We start from the raw sequence: 24,853 nt of genomic DNA, 5'->3' as shown, positions 1-24,853 counted from the left end.
AAACTTAAAAGTCTTAAAAACCGACACTGTCTGTAACGAAGAACTGACAGCAAATCTTCATGCAGCAATGCAGAAGAGAATTTCTCTCCGCAAAAGAGTATCATTATGAAAGTCTCAGCAGTTCGTTTAGAAACCAATCCAATCAAACCAACAGAAATTAAACAAAATTATTTAAAAAATAAACAAACACTAATCACAAGCCCAAAGTGAAGGGGCAGTGGAAGGTTTTTATACAATACCTAAATTGACCATAAGTTTGACACGGCCTCCATCCAGCTCCAGGCGCAGAGTGTCAGCAGAGTCTCGTGAGGTGGTTGCCATCAACAGCCCATAAGCACGCTGGGACATGAAACGGAAGGAGACATCTTCTGCTTCTGTATGCATGACCATAGGCATGATGATCTTCATATACATGCTGCCATCATAGCTCAATATAGAGGCCTCTGCAAGGAATCAGCAATTGCAAAGAATAAAAAGAAGTTACACCTCTGAGGTGGCCTGACATCACAGAGCACCATGTTCACAAAAACCATACCACTTAACACAGATAGGCATGTAACTGGCGAAAAACACAGCAGCTGTTTAACTGCATTCAGCAACCCTATGTGGAATCTATGAGCAACAAACACAAAGATATAGTATTCACAACTGGAGGCAGACATACCCATGGAGACACAATCCCCAAGGACAAGTGTGTTAGATCAGGGTCCTTTTGTGATAATGAGCTGGCAAAGACTGTTTTTCATGTCTTCCAGAAGATGCAATCTCCTCCATCAGTCCAGCCTTTCCTAGCAGTTGCTGTAGTGATTACTTTAAATAACGTCTACAGCACTTCTACTAGAGCATTTAGTCTTGCCTTTGACAGCTCAGAGTTCCTATTTCTAGAACTCTTAAGAGTGGTTGCTTAGTTAGAGTGAAATTTAAGTCTATTGCAAGATCTTCAAAAAAAAAGAACAGTATGAAGCAAGTTTCCTAACAGGTCTTTTCTATATCAGATTTGTGAAGTTTTGTGATCTTTATTTTTCCCCTCCTTGCCAACTAATGTTAGTAGAGCTCTGCTGACACAGCTGATGGCACTGCAATACAAATTAAGAAAGGAAAAAAGCAAACTCTGTTGCAAGTTTAAGTGTCATTCAAACACGGAAAAAGTCAGGAGATGAAGGCAAAATAAAAGCCAGCAGGAGAAAAAAAAAATAGCAAGGAAAGAAATTATATGTTTCTATGATCTTTGAGGATATCAAAGAAAATGGGAAGTTCAGCTGAGAAAAGGAGTTATAGTACTTAGTATTCTCTATTTGTTCAGGGTCTGCAGAAACTGATATTCTTCTCTAAGGGGGTAGAATAGAACTGCAGCAACTTCTACAGCATGGCAATCATTGTTTCAGCCTGGGAAGATGATCTAAAGCATTTTTATCCACAAAATGTACAAATATACATAAAAATATTAATTTATAACACTGAGCATCCCTTCTCCCCACAATTCAGCAACCCTATGTGGAATCTATGAGCAACAAACACAAAGATATAGTATTCACAACTGGAGGCAGACATACCCATGGAGACACAATCCCCAAGGACAAGTGTGTTAGATCAGGGTCCTTTTGTGATAATGAGCTGGCAAAGACTGTTTTTCATGTCTTCCAGAAGATGCAATCTCCTCCATCAGTCCAGCCTTTCCTAGCAGTTGCTGTAGTGATTAATTTAAATAACGTCTACAGCACTTCTACTAGAGCATTTAGTCTTGCCTTTGACAGCTCAGAGTTCCTATTTCTAGAACTCTTAAGAGTGGTTGCTTAGTTAGAGTGAAATTTAAGTCTATTGCAAGATCTTCAAAAAAAAAGAACAGTATGAAGCAAGTTTCCTAACAGGTCTTTTCTATATCAGATTTGTGAAGTTTTGTGATCTTTATTTTTCCCCTCCTTGCCAACTAATGTTAGTAGAGCTCTGCTGACACAGCTGATGGCACTGCAATACAAATTAAGAAAGGAAAAAAGCAAACTCTGTTGCAAGTTTAAGTGTCATTCAAACACGGAAAAAGTCAGGAGATGAAGGCAAAATAAAAGCCAGCAGGAGAAAAAAAAAATAGCAAGGAAAGAAATTATATGTTTCTATGATCTTTGAGGATATCAAAGAAAATGGGAAGTTCAGCTGAGAAAAGGAGTTATAGTACTTAGTATTCTCTATTTGTTCAGGGTCTGCAGAAACTGATATTCTTCTCTAAGGGGGTAGAATAGAACTGCAGCAACTTCTACAGCATGGCAATCATTGTTTCAGCCTGGGAAGATGATCTAAAGCATTTTTATCCACAAAATGTACAAATATACATAAAAATATTAATTTATAACACTGAGCATCCCTTCTCCCCACAACCAACCTTTATCAAAGGTAATGCTGTAGAGAGTGCTCCATGTAGGACTCCTACCACAAAACTACATACAAAAATTCCAGAGGTTAAAAAAAAGACCAGTTCAGCTCCCTGGAAGGATTGGTCTGTAAAGAAATCACTCTAACCAGTTTCTCATCCAGTTTAGCTGCAGTTTTCTCAAATGTTTGTGATTTTTACCAGGCACCCCAGACACATACCCTAGAAAGCTAACACCCCATCTAATTTAACCAACTGCAACAACTTGTATTTGGATTCTAGATGTTCTCCTCATGTTTCATCCCTTTGTACCATATTTCCCAGCCATGCCACTCATGCTGACAGGAAAACAGCAAGGTTGGCAGAGCCAATCCTTATGTCCTCTCAATGCCTAAATGTTAGATGCTAGAGCAGGGTACATGATGGGAAACTGAGGAACAGATATATGTCCAAGCTGGAAAGCACCCATGGCTGGCTCCTCAATGGCCCATAACAAAACTCCAGCATGTAATAAATAAGCAAATGAGGTGATAAATAAGGATGTAAGTATCATATCCAGCTGATAAATTGACAGAGAAGTAGTGTTTGGTAGTATGGTCACAAAGCACCTGGTGGGGTTCACTGTGGTTGTCCTGGTGCAGCAACCCACAGCATGAATAGCTGGTAAGCAGCACCTGTCTGATCATGGGACATAGTTTAGAAGAAAACTTTTCTGGGAGCAACATTAAAAAAGTTGTCTGTGAACATCAACCCTATTTACCAAGTTTCTTAGCTGCAGTCCCCCCACATTGTCATGGTCTGCACACACAAAGATCTCTACACGCAACATCCACTCAGCCATACATAGACCTTCTGAGTACCAGCTGGCAGTGTTGCCCTGGGGACTCACATCTTCGCTTGGCCATGAAATAGAAAATGAAATAAAGCTTCTTTTTTCAAGCTGGAGGAACCGTTTCTTCTTTTCAAAGCTCATTTCTCTTCCCCCTCACGTCTGTACCTCTTACTTGCCACCCACAGCTGCAAGCGGGAACTAAATGTACTGTATATTATACATACACTCAAAAGCAATGTGTATGTACACACAAACCCTCCTTGCTCTCTTTTCTCTCTCTCTTCTCTCTCTCTGTGCATTGTATTAGAAAATGCAGTCAAGCACGAAATGGCTCTTTTGAAGCCTTCAGCTCAGATGTGCCTTGCATGAAACCGTTGCTTGGCCTAGTGCCTCAATAGCTGTGAGAAGGGGGTTGGAAAGTATCAGGACTTTGAGTGGGAGTAGCTGACACAAGTGCCCCAGCTCTTCTGCTTCCTTTTCCACAGCATCATGTGCTAGGTGCTTTGGAAACAGGAGTTTTTCTGTAGACACTAAAAGTCAACAAATCAAAAGTGAGGCAATAAGGAGTCTCTTCTCATCAAAAAGAATTTGTGTCCTTCAGCTCCACTGACCCCATTGCCAGACAACTACTGTTATTAGACAAGAAACTCCAACCACTATTATTATACTTGTATAAGAAGGACCTGAAGAACACCCAGAATTGCTGAAGAAGGCACAGAAGTCTAGACAGTGTTTCAACTGACACCCCACAGTGCCCTGAATCAGTTACTGCTGTCCCTTCCCCAGCTAGTATGTTACAAACAGAGAGCAATGAATCCTTGAGACAATTAAGCAGATAAAATTAAATAGCCTGAAATAATTGCAACAGCCTCCACACAACCATTGGAAATGATGAATTTCTCTTCTTGTGTGTGCCCTATGCTGACCTCAGCCTGGCTCAGATCAGACCACCTATGCACTTCATATATTTTAAACAGAAAGAGATTTCATTCTCAACCTTGCAAGTCTTCACCATCCGGAGTATCTGGGAGCTTTTTCAGCAGATCTCCTTGCAAGAACATCATTCCTTCCAGCTATGAAAATATCCCTTCAGAGGAGGGTAGTTGCCTAGTAGCAGTCATACAAATAAAACCCATTTCCTTACCCTGGCAGTTAGCCCCCAAAACTTGAGGAAGGCATGTTAAAGATGAGAAACACATACAGCAAATCTGCTCAGGGCTGAATGCAACCTCACAACAACTAGGTGACCTCAGCCCCCTAGGCACCTGAGCTGGCAACTTTTGCCTGCATACAGGAATCCATTTGACTGTCCTCAGCCATCTGCAGCAATGGGACTGTAATACTTGTGTTCAGCACCATAAATACAGCAGAGTTATCCATGTTTAAAATAAATGCACAATCCTTCCACTCTTCTACATTTAGGGTAGCTATTATACTTGGATGTCCCACAAAGGCATGCATATGAGCAATGGGTGAAACTATGTTTCTGGGACCCACAGATTTGTACAGAAAAAAAAGATGCAGAGCAGCATTTATTTGCGATTCCAAATCCAGAAGCTTCATTGCCATTAGCCTGGAGATGGGAAGAGGAAGAAACCAGGTGCTGATTCAAAACTGCCATGACATAATGCCAGGGATCTGTGAAAATCAATATGTTATTAGGAGTGATTAGCTTCCCAGTCTTGTGCTCTGAGATCCTGCCAGCTTTAATTTTATGCTTAGCATCCAAAGGAGAAATTCACTGCTGCTTCCCCACCAGGCTCTGCATAAGCCTCCTGGGAAGACAGCAACAGGCATATTCTTAGAATACAGACAGAAATATTCAAGACCTCTTTATGCTCTTTCTCCTGCTTTCTAACCTTCCTCTTGTACTGATCTCCATTTTTTGCCTCTTTCTTTTCTTCTCCCTTTTAGCTTTTTCTGCATTTTCCAGTTCTTCCCCGTGAGCTCTTTCCCCTGCCTCCCAGACTAAAATAAAACTTTCTTCCTGAAATTTCCAGAAAGATGACAGTTGAAAAAGAAGGAAAAAAATATCCTCCCTTCATGAAAAGTTTAGCTGGATTTACCAATGACAGCAGTTCAGGGCACATGACCTATTCTCCCTACAGCTACATTTGCAAGAGTTGGCTATTGCCACCCAATCTCATGGAGCAGAGCTTCCAGAGACAAGTGTGAATAATGAGAGAGGCATGAGAGACCTGGCAAGGAGCAAGTGTAGGAAACAGTTATGCTGGTTCAAAACTACAGGGGAATACAGACCAAACATCTTCACCTTCTCGCAAAAATTCAAATATACTTAAAGAAAAAGTGCCAAAGCTTTGTAACCACAAAATAGACAAATGTAGGCAATCCACAGCACACCTCTTTGCCTCCCATACTCATATTCATTACTTTTACAGAATCACAGAATTACTGAAGCTGGAAAAGACCTCTGAGATCATCAAGTCCAGCCTATGAACTAACACCATCACATCAGCTAGACCTGGCACTAAGTGCCAAATCCAGTCCTTAAACACACACATCCAGGGATGGTGCCTCCACCACTTCCCTGGGGAGTCCATTCCAATGTCTAATCACCTTCTCTGCGAGGAAGTACTTCCTAATATCCAACCTAAACCTCCCCTGGAGCAGCTTAAGGTCATGCCCTCTCATCTTTTCACTAGTTGCCTGAGAGAAGACCCCAACCCACACCTGACTACAACCTTTCACGTAGTTGTAGAGAGAGATATGGTCCTCCCTGAGTCTCCTCTTCTCCAGGCTAAACAACCCCAGCTCCCTCAGCCTATCCCTGTAAGATGTTCCCTCTAGTCCTTCCAACAGCCTTGTTGCTCTCCTCTGGACATGCTCCAGCACCTCAATATCCTTCTTGAAGTGAGGGACCCAGAACTGCACACAGTACTTGAGGTGAGGCCTCACCAGTGCTGAGTACAGGGGGAGAATTGCACCCCTACTCCTGCTGGCCACACTATTCCTGATACAAGCCAAGACGCCACTGGCCTCACTAGCAGATTAAAGAAATTAAGTCCCATTTTCAAGCAATAGACACTGCCTTTTGAAAACATGATTGTCCTGCAGACCGAATTTCACTGTATGACTCTAGTACCTGTAAAGAAAATTGTTGATTAAAAAAATAAAAAAAATCTGATAAAAAGAAAAGAATTTACATAGGCATGTATGGTGCTTCTGTACCAATGATGACCCAAATTACCCAGAATTTCCTTGTTTAGACAATCAAAGAAATGTCCATGAGCTGTCCCTCTGACTCCAAATATGATCCAGTGCAGTTTCTCTCTTACAAAATCAGTATTTCTTGCTAACAACAGAGTTAGCAATTCATAGCCCAAAACACTGCTTCTAATTACACAAAAGCATACAGTTATTGAAATCCTACAAGTCTATATCAAATGCCAAAGGCTGTGGTGCAGGATCATCTCAGTGCACACATCAGCATTCAATGGATGGGTTTACATGCAATGGCAGCCAGCTCAAGCCCTCCATTCAAAATTCAAAGATTTATATTAATGGGCAAGAGAGTTCCATTAATATTTTTCTTCTTCTTTAAGCTCCCAGAGCCTCCAATGATCTTGATGGGAACTGTAAAAGATAATAAATCCTACTTGTTGTAGAAGCTGTGAAGGTTTAGTGAGGGCTGGCAAATTCTATTAGATCCTCCAGTCAATAGAACACCAGATGTATAAATTATGACAGTAGCTGTGACCCTAAAACTTTCACATTCACCACTGTGCTGCCCATTCTACTCACTTTGAAGTTCAGGGCAGCAGTCATAATACAATAAAAAGTGTCATACTCCAAAAGCACCACCTTGATGTCACAGTTAAGTAAAGCTGAATCTTCTTCAGCTGCTTCTATCAGTAGACTTAATAGCATAGCTCCTCAGGCCTGAGTGTATTCCAGCTAAAAAAGGACCAAATATTGGCATCATGAGGTATCTTAGACTGAAAATGTTGTTTCTTTGCAGAAGTTTTTCAAGGCGCTTTTTATGACATCTATGACTTTTGCTGAAATGCTTGGATCTCTCCTGCTTCTAACTGAAATTGAAAAGCAGTCACATTGTCACCCCATATCAATACACTTGTATCCTCTTGTAAGTAAGATGTGAGAAAGAATCCACATCCTGTATTATTCTCTTTATACTTGAGATAATAGAAAACTCCAAGTTAAGAGAGTTTTGATGGGAATAACCTGCTATTTATCCTGTCTAAAGCACTTCTGTCCACTGTAATAAAGTCCAGAGGGACATTTACTCTCCAGATTGCCAGCAGCAAACTAGATGTGATGTATTTTCTTACAACGGTTCTGATCCATTACATCAAATTATGGCAGATTAAATGCAGTCCATCAGGGAAGAGGGTTTCCTCAGACAAAATTCAGTGTCTGCTTATTAGTGACTGCACCTCCAGCATGACATCACTTTCCATACAAATTCTTCACTTGATGCTAAGCAGCAGACCTGCAAAATTAACTGCCTGGAAAGGAACTTCACAACAACTGGGCAGGTAATAAAAAGCTTCATTTCATCATGGTGTTCTTAGGTTCTCTAGGTCCCTGATGTGCTGGTTTGGTGGGGTTTTTGGTAGTGGGGGAAGGGCCCCAGGTCTCTAATAAGAAGCTCCCCCTGCTCCAAAACTAGTCAAAAAGCCATTAGACAGACAATAGATGCGCCTCTGCGATTAACATATGAAGGAACAACAATAACACCTGAGCAGAGCGAACACTTAAAGAAGAGCTGAGCTGAAGAGGTGAAAGACAGTGCTGGGGTGAAGATCCTGGGTGGTTGGTGAGGAAGAAGGGGAAGAAGGTGCCCAAGCAGAAGTTAGTTCTTCTGCAACCTATGGTGAGAAGGCAGGCTGTCCCCCTGCACTCATGGAGGAACGTGGTGGAACATTCCCTGGGGGCACCAGGAGCAGTGAACATGGCCAGCGGACTTGGATTTTGTGGCCAGTGGACTCGGATTTTGCTGCCAGTGGATTATGCAGCTTTGGAAGACTCTGGCGCCAGAGGAGCTGACTGCTCCCAAAGGAGCCGGTGACTCTGTGGGAAGCCCAGGCTGGAGCAGCTCCTGACCTCGTGGGAAGGACTCACGAAGGAGAGAGGTTTGAGGAGAACTCTCCCATGGGATGGACCCCGGGGAAAAGCAGGAGAGGACTGTAAGGAATCCTTCTACCTGAGGAGGATGGTGCGGCAGGAACCACCAGTCTGTGAACTGACTCTAAACCCCCCATCCCCTGTCCCCTTGGGGGGAAGAAGGGGGGGAAACCGGGAACAAAGTGATTTGGGCCCAGGAAAAAGGGAGGGGTGGGGGTAATATATGTAAGCCCTGCTCTTTGTGTTTTGTGTCCTGAGTGCATCTGATTAGTTTGAAATTAAATTATTATTAAAAAAAAAAAAAAAAAAGGGGGGGGGGGGTGGGGGGCAGTAGTTGAGTGAGCAGCCACGTGCCTGTTTCTTTGTTGGTTGGGCCCAAACCACGACACCTGAACAACCTTGCTATGTGCTAGTCCTTAAAGTCACACAGACTAAAGCAAGGAAGAGTTTGTTCCCCCAACACATTTGTTTGTGCTGTTAAGAACAGCAGTAACAACAATACATTGACGGTTCTGCTCCAAGGGTGGGGTGAAAAATTCAAACATCAACCACTCATTCCTAAAGACCAGAGTTCAGAAATACCTCAGACAGAGAAAAACACAAGTTTTATAATCTCAGCATAATAACATGCTTTTCCACATCTTAAAATCTCCGTTTAGAATGACCTGAAGGACTTCCTGTGCTCTGATGAAGTCTGGGACAGGGGAAGAAATAATACCTCTCACAAGTAGAATATTTTTGCTAACCTGGACAAGAGGTTCAATCTCTAAGGCTAGATTCTGAATTCTGATGAAAATATAAGTGTTTGGCAAAAAAAGTCAGCAGCTGAAGCTTTAATGCTTCTGTACAGCAGAAAGAATTGTTTGTTTTCACATAAAATATCTCCCAGATCTTAATTGTAGGGGAGATGGAAGTAGGAGACTAAATTGCAAAAGCAATCCCATTTAGCTGAGTGGGATCAGAGGTAAGGTTAGGACAGTTAATCACCATCTATTTGCTTCCAATTGCCCATAACGTTAATTAGATGCACAATTTTTCATGCAGAAATTAGCTCTTGTTGATATGAGTATTAAATAGGTACCTAGTAAGAGTTAACACTGTAAAAAAAGGAAGGGAATTAATCAGAACAAAGAGAACATTCAAAGATGGAAGCCAATGAAAGTCTGGGGGAAGGCCAGATGTTCAAATCTATGTTTGGAGGACTGGAGAATGCTTTCACGTATTTTATTTGGCCAAAGCTCTAAAGTGTATCAGAGAAAGTGAAATTATTAGATCAGAGCCCAATGGAATTTAACAAAGCATGGTAAAAGCAGATGGGAGCGTGGCTATCAGATTAACTTTGTATAAAGGCTGTGGCAAATCCATCATGAGGTTTTACAGGCTCTGAGACAGCCTGACTAGAACTGGTCCTACCAGCAAATTGTGTTTACTTCAGAGATGAAAATTTTTCTCTTCCCTCATTATACAAGCCCCCAAAACGGTTGGGGGGAGAGAGGCTGACATTTTCTACTCTTTCAAATAGTACTTATCTGTAGTGATAAAAAGCCATTAATCATTACCAATGAAAACTCGGGAGAGGTCAAGACGGGCAAGGGGGTGGGTGAGGGTAATTACATCTATAGACACACTTTCAGTTTTTCAACTTGTTGCTCCAGTGATACCTAACCCCATCTCTTGGACCTTCTACAGTCTACACCCCTACTGCTTCTGCACCCATAGGAAAGGGATTAGCTGCAACTCAGAAAAGGCAGCTGCAGGGAGCAGGGTTCAGGTGTTGCTCAGGCAAACAGGGGCAGATAAAAGCAGCCCCACTTCTGTGACCCTCACATCTGCCCATAGCTCAAAGGAGTCACACAAACAAGAACAGGGATAACAAGGAGTGAAAGCTCTGCAATAAGGACAAAGGAAGGGGGAGAGGCTGTGTGGGGGAGTCCACAAGTGTTACTTGGGCCTGAAGCCTGCTAGTGGAATGGCATGTGAAACTGGTACCAAGCCTTTCTCCCCCAGATGGCCTCAGATGGCCCCCAATTTGGAAAATATTCATGACCCCATCCACAAGCCTTCTCATAAGAGGCAAAAAGCTATATCAAAGCCAATATAAGGAAAGAGAAGACATTCCAGAGATTTTTACATCCTAGAAGATCCTGTACAATTTCAGAAATTACCTAGCTGTATGTACAGATCACCTGTCAGATTTCTCACTCTTACCGTTTCTGGCATCAGAACATAGCATTTTTTCCCCCAATTTTCATATTTTTCTTTTTCCTTTGCAAAAGGCTGATACAAAGAATAGCAAAACCAGCCAGCTACCTGCACAAGGCAATAAACACAGCACATCAGAAAATTCCTACCTGTAAAACAGAAATGAAATTTTGTTATATTTTTTCAAGTATACTCTCCTTCCAGTTTTCAAACAACTTTGGAAAACAACAAAACAAAATATGCACAATGCTGCTAAACACACAATATTGTTATCTTCAGTAGGAGTTAAAGGGTCTAACTTTGCCTTAACAACAATTTTTTTTCAGGTCAGAACAACATTCTGCATTATATTAAAGCAAACAAGGGTTGTATCTAGTCACATTGCACCCTTTCTCTTGGGAAACACAGATACACCAAGTGCAGCCTCTTGGTTCTCCAGAGCATATAATTCTTCTGTACACTGCATAAACACTCCACCTGTGTCAGCTAGACTGAGTATCTCCTCACAAAGGGTGGAACATGAGAGAAAAATGTAAACAAGAGAAGAATGGCAAAGCTTTCACTCTCCCAAACCGAAAGGTAAGCTCTGAACAACTAAAATATGGCCACTGTGGTGCTTGATGAACAGTACCAATAAGCAGGCAAAATGAAATCTGTGTGCTATGCACCAGACAGGTACCAATTTACTATAAAAATCCTACAAAATGCAAACGTTTTCCATAATGTTTCACTCATTAAGGCTCAGCTTTGTCTTGGAAGTACTATACTTTGAGAGGAAGAGCAGCCTTTGAAGCTTGTTCAGTCCTTCAGCTTCTCAGAAGCAAAGTGATCCTGAGCAAAAACCAATCTCTCACTTCTGAACTCTGAATTCATAAAATATCTGCATGCAATGTTTATTGAGTTTCATGAGATGAAGTTTAAAGGCTCAATCTAAATATTCCCAGGATGCAGTTTCGTTTTTTATTTTGAAGCCTAGGATCATGGCCATTGCTTTTAACCTCTCTTTGCCTTTTTTAAAAAAGCAAGGGCTTTATCATGTGATGTTTGAAACAGCACCCCAGGGCTGTATTTATTTCTAAGTCTAACATCTCTCAGTGTTAGCAGAACTCTTCAGAATTAAATTTGCTTATAGTCCCAGCTCTTCAAGAAATGAGAACTACTAACTGATCTCCCTCATTGTATAACCTGAGAGTGTGCACATTTTTTCTGAAAAAAAATAATAGAAAGTTATTAAAGGACAAAGGTAATTATTTAAATATTGAAGACAGTTCTAGTAAATTATGAAACTGATTGATACACATAGTTATAACCTTCCACAGCATCACAGTTCATTTCCTTATTTTCTAAACTACTTATTTATTTTTGAAAAAATTTGTATCTGTTTCTTCACTCCTGAAAAAGCTACCTATGCAGTATAATGCTGCCATGATACTGAAATTCACGGAGATGCCTAAGGGCAGAGTTAAGAATTCCTCAGTTTGGAAGAAGAAACAACTTTTCGTCTTAAAACATACACTGAGAAAATACAAGAGTAAGTGAAACTGCCATCTAATGGTGAAACTGTAACTGAATCAAGTTTAGCAGCCTGCACATAGAGACACAAATGCTGGTTTGACCTGCATGTCTTGAATTCAGACTGACAGTCACCTTCTTCAGCAACATTTAATTATACGCTGCTTTCTACAGCACTGGGTGCTGGTGAAGCAAAAGGGTATGTTTTAAGTGACAAAATATGTCTACATCAGGGATGTGATTACTTTCTCAAACTGCCAGATTTTATTCCCAATTTTAGACCACAGATAAGAGACTTCACAACAAGTAATATAATAAAGCCAAAGTTAAGCCTTGGTTATTTTTTTAAGACTGATAATGTTAACTTCTGATGAAAATTACCAGCATTGGAAGAATGTAGAAATGCTACCAAGTTAAAACAGCTAAATTAGTCCCCCGATACTCACTTACTGGGCATTTCAGCCGTTCCAGAACCAAAGTGCTTTCCTTTCAGCCACTTTTCATTTGCCTCATAATCTGGTGGTGTAGCTCCCAAATAATTTTCCTTAGTGACTCAAGTATGAGAAGAATCTTAGGCCTTGCTATGCACCAAAACAAAAGGAATCTAGACCAAAGAGTTCAGTATTTCCTTGTCTACTTTGCTGAAACAATATTTACAAGGATCTCTTTATTATGTTCCCCTTGAGCCCATAATAAAGTTAGCCTACTATCTAAAGCAGAAGAACACAAAATTAGGACTTTTGAGATGTATTCAACAAGTCACTTCGTGATTTTCCTTTATTTGACCTGAAAGTTGGAAAGAAATGTCATTTACCTGTCTTCCACAACATATTTTTAGATTCTCATGTAAGAAACCATTACAAAACTAAAACCAATATATTTTTTAAAGTTTGCAAAGAGAAAAATAAAACATAATCAATTCTTGTATTGAGGGTATTATGCATCAGGCATAGACATATTTGGAAACTACTTCTGACAGGTCATTGGAGTCTAACTCTCCACTACCATTAAAGACAGCTCAATTTACTTCCCTTTTTAATGTGAAAGTGAGGGCAAGTGAAAGCTATCAGACTAACATGATGGAAGATGAGTACTTAGAATACATACAGGAAGGTGGCTTCCTTCATATAACTCTTCAATTTATTATTGTAAACTGAGAGTAATTCAAAAGTTTAAAAACTCGTACGTTAATATATGACCCATCAATCCCCATATCTCTGGAGAAAACGGATGTTAAACTCTTCACTCATAGAAGCAGACATGCAGACCCTTGCACAAAGAGCCAGCCACTTCTCCCTGTTTTCTATATAAAGTGCTTCATAGGCTCCTACACTGGGATTGCTCACAATCCTGCCAGTTGCAATACAACATGCTCTGCTTTCTCCTAAGGGTTCCTCGAGGGGCCAAGAGGCTACAGAGGGAGTCTGGGAGGTGGAAAGGCTGTTTGTGTTCAGGTGCAGCAAGCAAACAGTACTCTTCAGTATATATTTTAGGTCTATTTGAAGATAAAAGGAGTGCAAAGGCTGTCCCCGTGGGGGCTGCCTGCAGGAATTTAGCAAGTCAAGTGAGCCAACAGCTGCTGGGTGAGCAGACAAGGCAATGGGGTGCAGAGGCCATGGGTCCCAGGGGCTGGTGCACTTGCTCAGATACTTTGAGGGCACAGTAAGGGATAGGAAGCAGCGCTGCCTGAGGTAAGGAAAGCTGCAATTGACTCCTCACATATGCAACTAAGAAGTACTTGGTATGTGATTTTTTTTCAAGGGACAGCAGTGTGGCTCCTCCTGGGGTGGAAGAGAAAGCAGAGACACACACACAGCAAAACCCAGTCATTTTTCTGTGCAGTGTCACTGCCACCAGCTCTCACCACCGCTTGCTGGGCACAGTCTCCAGTTCCCACTCACGGCTGCATGAGCTTTGGAGCAGCAACTGCTGTTTCAGAAGCAGCTTTTCCTAGTTTACACCTGCAAAGGATTAGACACAACTCAACACCACACTACACAAAGAACATCCTGTTTTCTAAAATAAGTAGCTGACATACTCTAACCAAATAGGGAAAGGGGTAAGTAACCTAAAAGGATGACTTTCGGGTCTTCGATTCCTGTTATTTGAAGTTCTCAGCACAATTTTAAAGCATTAAGATGCCCTCAGGAATGCTTTTTGAACTGGCCTACTTCCACAGCAGAAACTGAGACAGAAGTAGGAGGCAGTTCAGCCAGTGTCACACTGCAAAGCTACAGCACTGCAGGGACACCATCCAACGCCCTGAACTACTTTTCCACGACCACTAGGCTCCTGTTCCTCCCTCTAGAGCTACCTGCCACCTCCTTGTTCTCCTCTTCATTAGCCAGTCCATGGAAAATTCTACAAATATCAAATAAATCAAAATAATGAAGAGGCAAATGATTCCTTTGGATATTGGAAAATAAACCACAAGCTTAAAAATAATCTAAATCTATAAAGGAACGAGGACAGTTCTTGACAGCACTTGGAACATAGATGGTAAGACTGTAGATATAACACCTGTTTCTCTTTCAAATTTTGCAGATAGAGAGAGACTCAAAGAAAAAGAATTGAGGCATGAGACAGTTTTTTAAGATTTCAATCAGCCTTTCATTTGGACTAGGATTTATTTGCTGCAGAGTTAAGCATCTCTCATAGTTACAGATTCTTTATTTATATCTGCTAACTGTGCAAATTTCCTGGTTCCCTGATTCCAGACCAGCTGCTGGGCACAGCTGTGCTCCAACAAAGGCACCGAAACCAGCAGGATTGCTGCAGGACTGTCACACTTCCCTAATTTCATCTGCATCTACACAAGGAAATCACAGTGCTTTTTTCTCACTCACTCCTGCCACAGCTCAACAGAACACCACCAATCTAATTTAAAAACCTCACAATAATAGATGGCCAGTCTAAGAAGCTCCCAAGCTTCCATAATTTTTAACATAGCACTAGCACTTTCTCCACAAGGTACAAGGTTGCCAACACAAAGAATACAGGAATCTAGGTGCATAGTCACTTGCAGAACTGTTGGATAGAGCAGAGGACATCCTGTGAGGAATTAGCCATGTGGAGAGATCAAGGCACAGAACTGCAAACAATTTAGGGTCTGACAACAAAGGATTTTCCGTTTAATGAAAAGAAGGTGTCCTCGTTTGAGCCAGGATGAAGCCAATTTTCCTTTTACTGATTTTTTTTTTTTTTCCTTCAGTAAGCTTTCTTTTAACTAGCAACAGTGTGTTCTGCTAGGCTGATAAGACACTGGAATGTTTTTCTAACTACTGAGGCTTCAAGGTCGCACCTGCACTCTGCCGGCTCAGACACTATGGGGAGATCTGTGACCCCCCCGTAGGAGGCTGAGTTAGGCAGAAAGCAAAATTGGCCAGAGATATTCCATTCCATATATCTATGTAAGCTCAGAGGAAGGCCAGAGATCACAGAAGACAACTTCCTTCCTTCTTCTCCCCTTCTCTTCTATCCATGGCTGGTGTCCAGGGAGGACTCCGTCCACCCATCACCATTGACCCTTAGGCCCGAGCTCTCCTGACCCTCATCACTCTCTGCTTTCTCCAGCAGCAGCTCCAGGATTCCTCGGGACTGTCTTAATCTCAGGGGAGTGCTGTGGGAGTTCCTGGGGGTGGGGGGAGGCGAGAGGCTTTTGCCCATACCTGAACATATTTGTATATAATTGTATATATTTTCTTATATCATTCATTAGTGTTTAATTAAAGCTGTGTAGTTTAGTTTTCAATCCAGCCAAGCCTCTCTCTTTTTCTCTCTCTCCTTCCCTACCTGGGTGGGAGGGAAAGGGGATCAAGAGCATTGTTGTCAGACCCGAGTCAAACGGTGACAGAAGGGAATATAAATGCACAGCAACTAAGCAAAGCACAAAAGAGCCTCATCAACACATTGTAGCTGTATGACCACACACAATGCTACTTGGCATCTGCATCTTGAAGCAGGTTTTAGAATGTGAATTTCATATTCATGTGGGCATTGAGATCAAGGTTGCAGCAAGATGAAGGTTGCACCTAGGAAGAAGGGACTGACATACCCTGTACCTGGCATGCAGTACTGGCTACCTGCACCTTGTCCCTGCTTCCCCCCAGAAGCTGGCAGCGTGCTGGCTTCCACGACCACCATCCTCACTTAATGACTTCTTCACACCATAGGTGCATAGCTTATGTTTTGGGATTTTACTCTAAGAGCTGATGGGCCCCTCAGCACTACACACGGCAACCATGAAGTTTGTCAGGATTTACTGCTTTTATGCAGCAGAACCTAATTGATTTGCCAAAAGACCAAGCAAAGTCCATGACAGAGCAGGACTAAATGCAAGTCAAATATCAGATTACATTTTATATTGCTGTTTTTGTTTTTTATGCTGATGAGCAATATCTGGGATGACAGCTTAGCAGTCAGAAAAGCCTCTGTCCTCCACCTGACAGAAAGCTGAACAGCTAAGAGTACATGTACTTGCTTCTGCTCATACACTGGCCTTGAGAGAATGAGCCTTACAGTAGGCTCTCCTTTACCAGCAACGTAGAAAAATCTTGGACATATGCTACATTTTCCCATGCTTCTCTTTCTTATATAAGTCTCTGAATACCTCTTCTAATCAAGTTTTAACTTTGGGATTTAAAGTTTTCTGGTAATAGCTTTTTCCCACATCGTATGTGTCCTGCATTTTGGTCACAACAACCCCAGGCAATGCTACAGGCCTGGAGAAGAATGCCTTGAAAGCTGCCTGGTAGAAAAGAACCTGGGGGTGCTGATTGACAGCCTACTTAACATGAGCCAGCAGTGTGCCCAGGTGGCCAAAAAGACCAATGGCATCCTGGCCTGTATCAGGAATAGTGTGGCCAGCAGGAGTAGGGAAGTGACCGTGTCCCTGTACTCAGCACTGGTGAGGCCTCATCTCGAGTACTCTGTTCAGTTCTGGGCCACTCACTACAAGCATATTGAGGTGCTGGAGTGAGTGCAGAGAAGAGCTACCAAGCTGGTGAAGGGTTTAGAGAACAAGTTCTATGAGAAGAGACTGGGGGAACTGGGGTTGTTTAGTTTGGAGAAGAGAAGGCTGAGGGAGACCTCACTGACCTCTACAACTACCTGAAAGGAGGTTGTACGGACATGAGAGTTGGCTTCTTCTCCCAAGTGGGTAACAACAGGACTAGAGGAAATGGCCTGAAATTGCACCAGGGGAGGTTTAGGCTATTAGGAAGAATTTCTTCACCAAAAGAGTAGTCAGGCACTGAAACAGGTTGGCCAGAGGTGGTGGAGTCACTATCCCTGGAGGTATTCAGGAAACATGTAGACCTGGCACTTCAGGGCATGCTCTAATGGGTATGGTGGGGGTTTGGGGATTGTGTGTCGTTGTTGGTTTTGTGGGTTTATTTGTTTTTTCTTCCCTGGGTGGACGCTTGGACTCAGTGCTCTTAAAGGTCTTCTCCAACCATGACAATTCTATGACTTGATGAATCTGTGAATACCTTCCTTAATGACATTATTTTCTCAATTCATACAGTAACATATGCTGCATAATGTTGTTTCTAATTTGGTTCCACAATTCTTAAGGATCTAGCAAAGAAGTTGAGGCATTAAAATGTTGTTAGTTTTACACAATAAGCTCTTCTACCCTTCCTAATTCAGTATGAGTTACTATAATAAGTAATTGTAATAAGAATCAAATAAAATATACTTTGGGAAGCAGTGACTTGCATATCTTATAAAATCATTCACATTCTCACTAACTGGGAAAACATACACAGTCATTAGCAGGATTTAGAATAAAAAAATAGGTCTTTTGAAGTTGGAAGACATTTCCAGGTTTTCATTATTCTGAGGCATACATTTTACAGATCCATACAATATAGAAATAGAAAAGCTTGCTAGGTCATGCAGCTTTCCCTTTGTTTCCTTGCCTCTTACAAAGCTCATTTCATTAAAGCACATAGCAGCCTGCCTATACTCTGCTGCTTTAGCCATCTTAATTTCATTGTCTAACTAATAGGATTTCCATCTCTTCTCTAGGGTTCCTGCTATAGCAAAACAAAGTGAAAAGAAACACAGCTCATTATTAGTATGCTATGATATTATTTTCCTTTCTTAATGTAACCCAATATTCCACAATGTCCTGTGTGCTTCCTTAAATAATTACCCTTCTTGGGACAGTGGTCCTCTCATCAGAGCTGAATTATCATCCTCCCATGAGCTTATAGTTTTACTGGGTAATACATACCAAACTCTTCTAATCTTTCTCCATAATTCCTCCCTTCAGCCTCCTGATTATATTTCAACTTTTTTCCCAGTTTCCTTCATATTGTTCAATTACAGTTTAAGGACTTTCTTTACTTTTTTTTTTTTTTTTTAATCAAGAAATAGCTATGGAAGCGTGTTAAGAGAATACACTTTTTATACTCACATTTCTTGAATATGGGTTTCTACTCATGTGACTAAGAATACTTCTCACTAGCACACCTGTAGTAGAGTATCCAATGTAACCTCATTAGTACATAATCTAACTGGTGAGGAGTTGATATTCAGGCTTATTATCCTAGCAAAGGTCAATGGGTAAAACTATTTAAGGCTCCTTTCTTGTGTGCTCTGTAAATCTCACTTCACTATCGAGTTAAATACAACCAGCCAATCGCTGACACCCCATACAAAATCTCATCATTTGTTTAGTGCTTCATAAAGGGCAATGAATAATTTTACCTTTTCAATGCCAAAGAAACTAGAATTTTTTTTCCCTCTGAGTGGCTCAAGTACTACAGCATTTGATCTACAAAAGGTTGCTTGTACACCTCAAAAAAATCCAGCACTGTGTCTCAACAACCACACAAGGATTTTATTAGCATTGTGGATATAGAACAGTAGCACAAAAAGGAAAGTCACTGCTATTTTAAAGGAAAATCTCTGACCTTTAAGAATTTTTATTAAACATTGTAGGTCTAGGCAATGTTGTTATTTTGGAGATATAAAATCAAGCTATTAATACACAAAACCAAAATCTGTCCACATTTCTGTACTGTGGAAAAATAAAACACTACGTGTCAAGTAGCAATAATAGGAAAATAAGCTGGATAACACAAAAATAAGCATCAATTACTAGGTCAGGTTTTCTACCTGTTCTCAGGGCAGGATGTCCATTAGATCAAGAAAAACTATGAAACAGAAGGTCAGAGATTAACAAAAAAATAATTTTGCTGGTCTTGAAATTTTCTCATACTAGAATCTGAAGTTCTTAAGATTTCATCAACTTTTCACCTTGCGAGCCTTCTATGACTTAGGAAAGACTTAATTATCTGGGGTTTTTTTCAGCTGGGGAAGAAAAATCACAGAAAAATGAAGTTGTCTGTAACGATACAAGCCAGAAAGAGAATCCCAAGGCACGTCTATACTGTATACTTTTGTGAAGCACTGAATTAATGATGTCCTATATATGTCAAGACTCGTTGTGTGAGAAGCCCTGATCAAATTTACTCATTAGCCCTGCAGTGATGCTGAATTTACATGACACAACTGCCCATGTTCACACAGATCGTCTGCAGGTACTGCCACTGGAGCAGTCAGCAGATGGACTTGCAAAGTGAACAGGACTGCACTCTCTGTAGAGCTCTGCGCCCCATAAGCTGCAACACACCTTCTGAACAGCTCCTGTGAGGCAGCTCTGCAAGGATTTCCAAGTAACAGCACTTATTGTGCTTTTAGCCCTGGTCCAGGGGAAATCACTGTGTCTTTTAGCTCTCAATGTCAGATAACTTTTCCTTAATGTTCATTAGTTTCTTAAGGTTTGTACAATTTCAGTTTTGTCTTATAAGCACATCTTTGCTAATTACCTCCATGTATTAGTTAGTTGGAATCCCCTGGATTTTGGCCAGGTACACAGGATACGAGAGAGGCTCACCCATGGGGAGCTGTACAGTAATCAGTTTTCATTACTGCATGGCTGAAAGGCCAAAGTGATTCATCAGTGCACTTTGGAGTGGGAAAACGAGAGGAGGAGAAGATAAAGAAACTCTGGTTCGGATATGAATTACCTTTATCCTATCATAGTATGTAAGTATTTATCTCTAGGAACTGCTAACCAAATATCCCAGGACTTCATCACCATTCTGTAGAGATCTGCAAGTATTATTTTAGAGATACCAGATATCTTTTGCAAGGTGGAAAAAGTAGCTTAGTGACCTAAGAGTACAATGACTAAATTATCTGATATTTAGATTCAGACATTTAAATCCCAGTAAAGTAAATGCAGCCCCTCAGCCTAGGTCTGTGGCTAATTACTGTTATAATCTTGAATCTTACTGTAGGTACATTAATTGTTCTACATCACAGTTTCCCAAAACTTAAGATGATAATTGTATCTATCTCTTTTTGAAAATGCTCTGCCTATATGCAAAAAAAATGGCACTTGTTTGCACAGAATTATAATTTTGCACCCTTATAAACTGTTTAATGTGGGCTTTAACTTTAAGCAGAGAGGTCAGCAATTTATTTGCTTTCTCCTAACTATGACTTTGCCTGTTCCTTTAAGTTTGAAGGCTCCTCCATTTGTTACCTCTCTGCAAGGGTAGAAAAATTTATCTCAGTCCCCATCTCTGGCTTGTACAGAGAGGGGGTAATACCGTGAGGTTTGGCGGGCTCTGCATCCCTCTGGCAGAGAATAGCCCAAAATCCGTTGCCAGTGTGCAAAAATAGTCTCATCAAGTGTCAGATAGGTTACAGGTTATTGCTTGAACACTTCTGCCTCACCTCAGTGCTGCCTACATCTCAGTCCTAAGCACAAACAAGTCTAATGCCAAGACTCCCATATCTCCCAATTGTATCTGGGTGGTCCTCTGTCCTGATCTGAAGCCCTCCTACGTAGTTTTCACCAAGGAGTTGCTCAAGTGTGTAACCCAAGAGCAATGCTGAAGCAGGAAAAAACATAATACACAACCACCTGCAGGCACCCAAACCGATGTTGAGTTCCAGCTCTTGGCATACACAATCTCTTCTGTGCCTAACAGGATGCTACTCCCTGTCAAATGATCCACACAGGAGAAAAAAAAAAATCTATGGGTCCAACACAGTTTTAAGAGGATTTTCTTCATCAACACTTTGATGGAGCACACTGATCAAGCGGATACAGGCCAGTATCTCTTCCTTATCTGAGCAATGAGATGTCTGGGAAAAGAAACAACTCTCAGCAGAAGGTTCATGGCAGCTGTTTCAAAGCCACTTCTCCAACACTTACTGACCGAGGCTTGGCTGGTGGCACAGAGAGGGTATGAACTGTAGGCAATACACACATACAGACACAAAGAAGAGTAAATGACCAGCATTTTAATTTCTATGCCTTCTCTCAGGAAAAAAAAAACAACAAAAAAAAACAAAAAAAAAACAAAAACCACACACACAAAAAAAACATAATACACAACCATCATAAAAAACAACAACAAAAATTGTGCAAAAGAGAATAGAACAACTCAGCAAATAGTCATTAGCCAGTAAAAAAAAAAGACAAAAGAGAAATAACAGCAGTGTAAAGCAACCTGGGGAGAAATGGCTAAATGAGGATGTTGATTGCTAATCTACATCCTGTCACTCTGACTTTATAAGCAGGTTAGCTCAAGAGGCCATGCATGTGAAAGTAGCCCCATAAAAGCACTGTCTTTCCTACCCTTATCTGTATTCACAGCAGACCAGGTTTTCACTTTATGGCTGCAATGTTCTTGTTTCTTCTGCAGGTCCATTAGCACCGTGCACGTTGCACAGTCAATACCAATTCCAGCCTACACTTTTCTGCCTTTTTTTTTTGGACTCAAGTCCTTCTGTCTGCTGGATTCATTACTCTTTGACATGGCTATTTGTGACATTCCTTTATGTTTTGATTATTTTTAAAGCAGCACAAGTGCCTTTGACTTTAAATAAAAAATTAAAAGATAAAGCAAAATCAAAGTGAGACATTTAAAAAAGAGTATGATAAATAATTTCTGATTCTCTTTAATCCTTTCCGTTTTGCCTAATTGCTTTACCCAAAAAGGTTGCAGGCTATAAAATGACACAAGAAAAAAATAACAGCCTTCTGTTTGACAAAGCTCTATGCATTCCTTCCCTTGCCCCCTTTTCCTACATCCCAAGAAATCTTCCAAGGCATTCATTGCTCTTCTGCACCAAACAGAAAAGTGAAATTTGATTGCACTGGAAGGTGAGGTCACAGAAGGAACCCAGAAGGCTTAGGGGAATGGAATGCAAGTGTTTGAACAAGATACAGAACTGTGAAGTTTCCTCAGTAAAAAGGAGGGTGACAGACTGGGACAGGAGCAAATCTCCATCCTGCAGAACTCTGGACAATTTCCACCCCCTACACAAAAGTGGCTAAAGGCAGCTCCTTCACACTGCAGTGGTACATGCTCCCAGAATTGGACTGTGACTGGTGAAAAGTGAATTGCAGCTATTACCTGTGCCTTACTTGATCCACATCTCAGCTAGCCAACCCTGTGTTCCACAAGAAGAAAAGCTGGAATTATTTAAAACAAGCTTCGAGGTAAGCACCTTGGCTGCAGTGCTAAATCCGCCTTGGGTAACACTTGACAGGGAGGGAAAAGCTAAAGTTCAGTGCCGGTCAGTCCTCCAAGAGGGCAGAACAATCAAATGCAACTGCAGAATAAAGGAAATCTGCACAAATTGGACATGACAGCTGGCCAGCAGAAATGGAGTAGCAGCGGCTTTTTGTGTTTACATAAAATAGCTGGACTGCAACAGAAGAAATCTTCATTAGGGAGATGGTAATGAAATGGTGAAAACCTGGATGTTTCCACAATTAGGCACCGAATTGTTAGGCTTCGATATCTGGGAAACAGATCCTAGGCACTGAGATTAGTGTAAGGACTCTAGATCTTCTGAAGTTTCTTAATATGACAGAAGTCTTTCCTTTGACCTCATTTTTCTCTTCAGTCACAAACACTCATGACAGAAATACATTTAAGAAGCCCAAAACAAACAAACAAAAACCCCAAACCAAAACACAAAACCAGTAACAAAACTATAAAATATTTAAGATGGTTTCTGTATTTAGCAAGCACACACCTTTTGCCAATCACTTGTTCAGGGGCAATCTTGTCCTAACATGGCTGCTGATACAGGCAGCAGAAACTCCATTTTGTTCTGATCTGCTCAAGAACCTTTGCTCTGTTCCCTGGGCTGGGTGCACTAAGCTGCCTCATGGTTCATTCTGTCTCTCAGCAATAAAGAGGAATTGAGAGCTAGAGAAGAAGAGCTCCTCCTTTCACCACTTTACTTTGCAGCTCCACCAAAGAACAAGCAGGTCAGGAGGACTGACCTACCTTCTAATCTCTAGTGCAAATACTCCACCAAGAGATGACTAAGGTATATACAGGATAGCTGGTCTCTATATATGTCTCATTCTAAGCACAAACCTAGGTTTCCCAGAGCTGTCAATCTAATATGCTTCTCAGCTGAATTGTCATTTTCCATTTTTAATCATTTAATGAAAGGTAGCAGATAAATATTCACTACCTAAAATACCATGTTTTTTCTTTTCTCAGCAGTTTGAAATGGGGCCTTTGGGTATTGGGGTAGTCAGATTTGAAAGTCTGATTCCACATGACTCCATTTGAATCCTAAACTGGTGCTTTGATACAACTTCCAACAGTAATTCCCTTCAACCTGCCCTGTCCTGCTCCCTTTAGTGGTATCGCAACATGAAGGATTACAATTCTTCCTTGCTCAGAAATGGAAAAATGCTAAGTTGCTCACCAGAACACAAGATTAGGATGGTGAGAAACCCCTACACAGTGGCCCCAGACTGACTACAAGAGGACCTTGCCTTAACAGGCAGAACTTCAGAAACAAATGCAGGCTGTAAGAAACAGAAGCATCATGAGCTTATAAGCATCACTTATTATGAGGCTGCTTTTCTTTGACATCCTCCCTGCTGCTTTGTCTCTTCAGTGGGTAGACTTTTGCATTAATGTGATGGATATCTCCTGAATTTTATGTTTTACCTATCTACCTACTCATCACCTATAATCATCACAAAGTGGGAAGTCACTCTGAAATTCATATTAAGATTTGATTTATCAGGATACAGCTACAGAAACTCACATTAAGATTTGATTTATAAGAATACAGTTTCCCTCTTCTGCACCTTATCTCCCAGTTTTATCCTTCTTTCTCTCAATTACCAGAAAACAATGAGAATGCTAGTATGGAAAGGAATTATGAAAAGATTATGAAAATTCTCTCTCCTTTATGCATTCTCAGACCCTTTAGCAGAGGGAGTGAGAATGGTTTCCCTCTGGTGACCCACACCTTCGAGTCTGGTACCTAGTGGCAATGGATTCAACAGCACCACCCTGTGAGCTATTCTGTGGATTAAGTGCCTATGGGAGAAGGCACACAAACCAAGCTGGGTAAGCCAATACCAGTACCAAGTAGGACCTTTCCCTGCTCCTGGTGACGGCTGTGCTTTTGCATATCCTTTCCGTATCACATAATAGCCTCATCCAATCAAAGTGTCCAAGGGGCAACTGCCTATCTCCACACGGACAGAGTCAATTAAAGCCAAATCTTTCCTCTCACCCCAAGATTAGTAGAGAAGAAGAAAGGAGACAGAAAATGCACTGTGCCAGTGCCTGCCTTTCAGCTTGATGGCTTTGACTGGGCAAAGCAGAGACAGAGAAAGCTAATTTCACAGATAACATCTCCAAGGTCTATATAGTAATTTTAAATATTGGAAATAATTTTTCATGACAAATGAATCTGCTTCATTGTGGCCACTCGATCAAGATACTCCCACTAACTGTAGGGGAAATTGGCAGCCTCAGACGAAA

General features: G+C 41.1%; 1 protein-coding gene across 1 annotated transcript in view; it reads right to left on the bottom strand.

Moving 5' to 3' along the window:
• NRXN3 (neurexin 3) overlaps positions 1 to 24,853 on the bottom strand; it is a 965,840-nt gene that overhangs the window by 672,012 nt on the left and 268,975 nt on the right. The window contains exon 10 of the mRNA XM_009993910.1: positions 240 to 443. Within this exon, the coding sequence (XP_009992212.1) occupies positions 240 to 443 (204 nt within the window). The remainder of the gene's footprint in view (positions 1 to 239; positions 444 to 24,853) is intronic.

Source organism: Chaetura pelagica, unplaced genomic scaffold (assembly GCF_000747805.2).
Source record: "Chaetura pelagica isolate M959 unplaced genomic scaffold, ChaPel_1.0 scaffold11, whole genome shotgun sequence".
In the NCBI taxonomy this organism is placed as follows: domain Eukaryota; kingdom Metazoa; phylum Chordata; class Aves; order Apodiformes; family Apodidae; genus Chaetura; species Chaetura pelagica.
The sequence above is the reverse complement of the archived record's forward strand: the minus strand, read 5'-3'. Positions and strand labels throughout refer to the sequence as shown.